This window comes from Lucilia cuprina, unplaced genomic scaffold (assembly GCF_022045245.1).
Source record: "Lucilia cuprina isolate Lc7/37 unplaced genomic scaffold, ASM2204524v1 Scaffold_2981, whole genome shotgun sequence".
Classification (NCBI taxonomy): Eukaryota; Metazoa; Arthropoda; class Insecta; order Diptera; family Calliphoridae; genus Lucilia; species Lucilia cuprina.
This window is the reverse complement of record NW_025807925.1, coordinates 36-2925: the sequence shown is the minus strand read 5'-3', so window position 1 is coordinate 2925 and position 2890 is coordinate 36. Positions and strand designations below refer to the sequence as shown.

General features: G+C 28.9%; 1 protein-coding gene and 1 long non-coding RNA gene across 2 annotated transcripts; one reads left to right on the top strand and one right to left on the bottom strand.

Annotated features, from left to right (window-relative positions):
* Positions 1–217: 217 nt before the first annotated feature.
* LOC111678599 (B-cell CLL/lymphoma 7 protein family member B) lies at positions 218–1367 on the bottom strand. The gene is made up of 2 exons (XM_023439997.2): positions 763–1367; positions 218–612 (listed from the first exon to the last, which is right to left on the bottom strand). The coding sequence occupies exons 1-2, from the start codon at positions 1040–1042 to the stop codon at positions 494–496; spliced, it is 399 nt and encodes a 132-aa protein (XP_023295765.1). The 5' UTR covers positions 1043–1367; the 3' UTR covers positions 218–493.
* LOC124421149 lies at positions 902–2271 on the top strand. Its single transcript, XR_006941528.1, has 3 exons — positions 902–1043; positions 1166–1232; positions 1330–2271. It is a non-coding gene; the product is annotated as an uncharacterized LOC124421149 (long non-coding RNA).
* Positions 2272–2890: the final 619 nt, after the last annotated feature.

Here is a 2890-nt window from a genome sequence, read left to right as displayed (position 1 = left end):
GAAGTTAAGAACAGTAAAAAATGAAGCTTACACACTAGATTATAATTATAAGGTATCGAAACTTAAAAAATATAGCATATAGACGGAAATAAACTTTACAAAAATTTATATATATTTAAAAAAGACCACTATACAGAACTATTTTAGAAGTTGTGTATTTTCTTTATGTTTTTCTCAATGGCAGTTATTTTAAAAAATAAAATAAAAATCCTGCGTATAAGCTTTTTTCTTTAAACTATTTTTAATAATACATACAATAACATTGCTTAAGTGTTGTTGGGGGTGAATTATTATTTTTTTTTTTTTTTGTTAAGGAAGAAGATGTATAAGTTATGAAAGTGAGTGAAATTATTGACTTGATGTGTTTCTTTTTTTTCCGTATGTCCGCATTTAGGAATTCATTTAAATTTGTTTGTTTTTGTTTTCTTGAGGTGATTGAATGCGTTAATGAGTTGAAGCTAGTGAATTAGAGTTGAGTAAAGTGCAGGTTTAATTAATCGCCCTGCTTTAAACGCTTGACAGGACCATCGCTACCCTGAGAATTTGAATCTTCTGAAAATGGCATACTACTAACGAAATCAGCACCTTGAGAATCACTGACAACAGAAAAACCTGAAAAAGAAAAATAAAATATTTTTTTAACATTTTCCCACACATATACAAAATCGTAAACAAAAATGAGTCAAAGAAAATTGTCATCGAACATGTTTGTTTTGTTTTCTTTTTAGCTATGTGGCTATTCTCCACTGCTAGCACACTCACAGGTATTAGAATCTTCGGCTGTTAGCCCGTAATTGGGTGTTATTTGTGGTGGTGTTGGGGTGCCTTTCTGCGAGTTTTCTTTGTCGGACTGTTTGCTCAAGGAACTTAATTTCTTTTTATCATTGTTTGAGATGGGCACCCATTTGAATATTTTCATGGTGGTATCATTAATTGTTACCCATTTCTTTTCCCAATGCCTGGGTTTATCCACCGCCTGCATAACACGTTTGATATCATCTTTGGCTCGACTGCGTGTTTCAGCTCTAACACTACGTGACATTGTAAGTCTTTCTTTAATAAGATTTTTTTCCAATTGTACTTTAAAATAATTTCTTTTTTTAATATTTTAATAAATGTATTTATTTCTCGTAAACACCACCACCATACGTTTCATAAATTGCAGAAAAATTATTCGATTGTAAAAAAATGGCCGCACCATATACATTGACAGCTGTTTACAATTTTTTAAGGTAAATGTTTAAGATGAAATCGACTCAAATTTTGTTTTTTGTTTATAGTTTTGAACTGTCAAAAGTTGCTTATTGTTTTTGTTGAACTTATTTTCAGTGTTAACAAATTGAACAACATTTGACAGTTAAAGCAAATAAAATATAAGCCGGTGTCGTTATGGTCCGTTCGCAATGCTAGAGAATTTAAACAACAGTGATGCCAACTTTTCATTCAATAAATCCTACAAATAATAATTCAATAAACTCAATCTATTTAAAAGACGTAATTAATACTTAAATTTTTAACAATAGCAAATTTTATCTGCTCTAAACATGTTCGATTTCTCTAATATTTTAACCAGGTGTATCACACTTAATTTACATTTTAGTTTCGAAGTTATATACACTTAAGTATTTATGTTGTAAAATTTTCTACATCATTATGGAAATCATAAAATTCAAATAAGAATATTACAGTTTCTTTTGTTACGAACCACCCTGTAGTAATAATCTATTACAATATAAAAACATTTTTCAACACTGTTTTTATAATATGACAAGTGTTGATAATCTTTAGACATATAAAATATTTTCTTTAAAAAAATCGCTCGAAAACTGGATACATATGGAAAATTTCGTGTCAAATACACCAACTCAGAAGAAATAAAGTTAAAACTGTTAGATAGTAGTCCAGGTAGGGAAAGAATGGGAATATACCATTTAACAATCTAATAAATTCAATGATTTCAATGTGTGAATTTTTTTTATTAACGATAAATTTTTTTAACCGGCATTATATCTAACTGTAATGTTGAGAAAAAGGCCTTCAGTCAGTAATTATGTTTTTAAATTTGCAGCTGAAATTTTGCATGGACAGTCATGTAATTTAATTGTGATTGTACATACATAAGTGAGTTATTATAAATTTTAAGTTACTCTTATTTAGATACCAACCCAAATTTAGAACCAACCAAAATTTTTTCCAAATAAAATGATGCATAATCGAAGTAATATTAAGAACGATTGTAATATATATGGAAAACATCAAACAAATAAATCTTAAAACTACATAATTTATACAAATTTCTTTATTTAATTGAATAATTTTGCGATTTGTTTAGAAAAATCGCTTGAATCATCTCGAATATAAAATCAAATTTATTTCATCTAACTAAAAATCGCTAGAATTAAAAAGTAAGTCTCTAGATTAACATCATTGACATCAAAAAAAGGTAAAATCGACAGAGACTTGCGCGGATTCGGCTTAAGACGACTAAACATAGCCGCTGAACAAAATGACAAAGCCGCCGTTGTCGAAAATTAATACGTCTTCAAAATTTCAAAATATTTTGTACAATTTAACTAACATTTTCGTTAAATTTATGAAATTTTACAATATAAAATTAATTTTATATTTGAAATTTGGCCGGTGTAACTTTGCTTTACGTTCACTTCAGACATTTGCGTGTTTTCGCGGCTAATTCGAGTCGTTGCATTTACTTCAAACCAGCTTTGTTGACGTCAACCAAGCTGCACCTTTTTGCCAGTGTTGCCAACATTGGTCAAGCAAAACGCGCGCAAAAAAATTAAAAAGGGGTAAAAAATGGTAATTTTCTAACTGAAAATGGGTAAAAAAGCACTAACGTTTTTTCAGTCAAATATTGTTTATTTTAATAAAA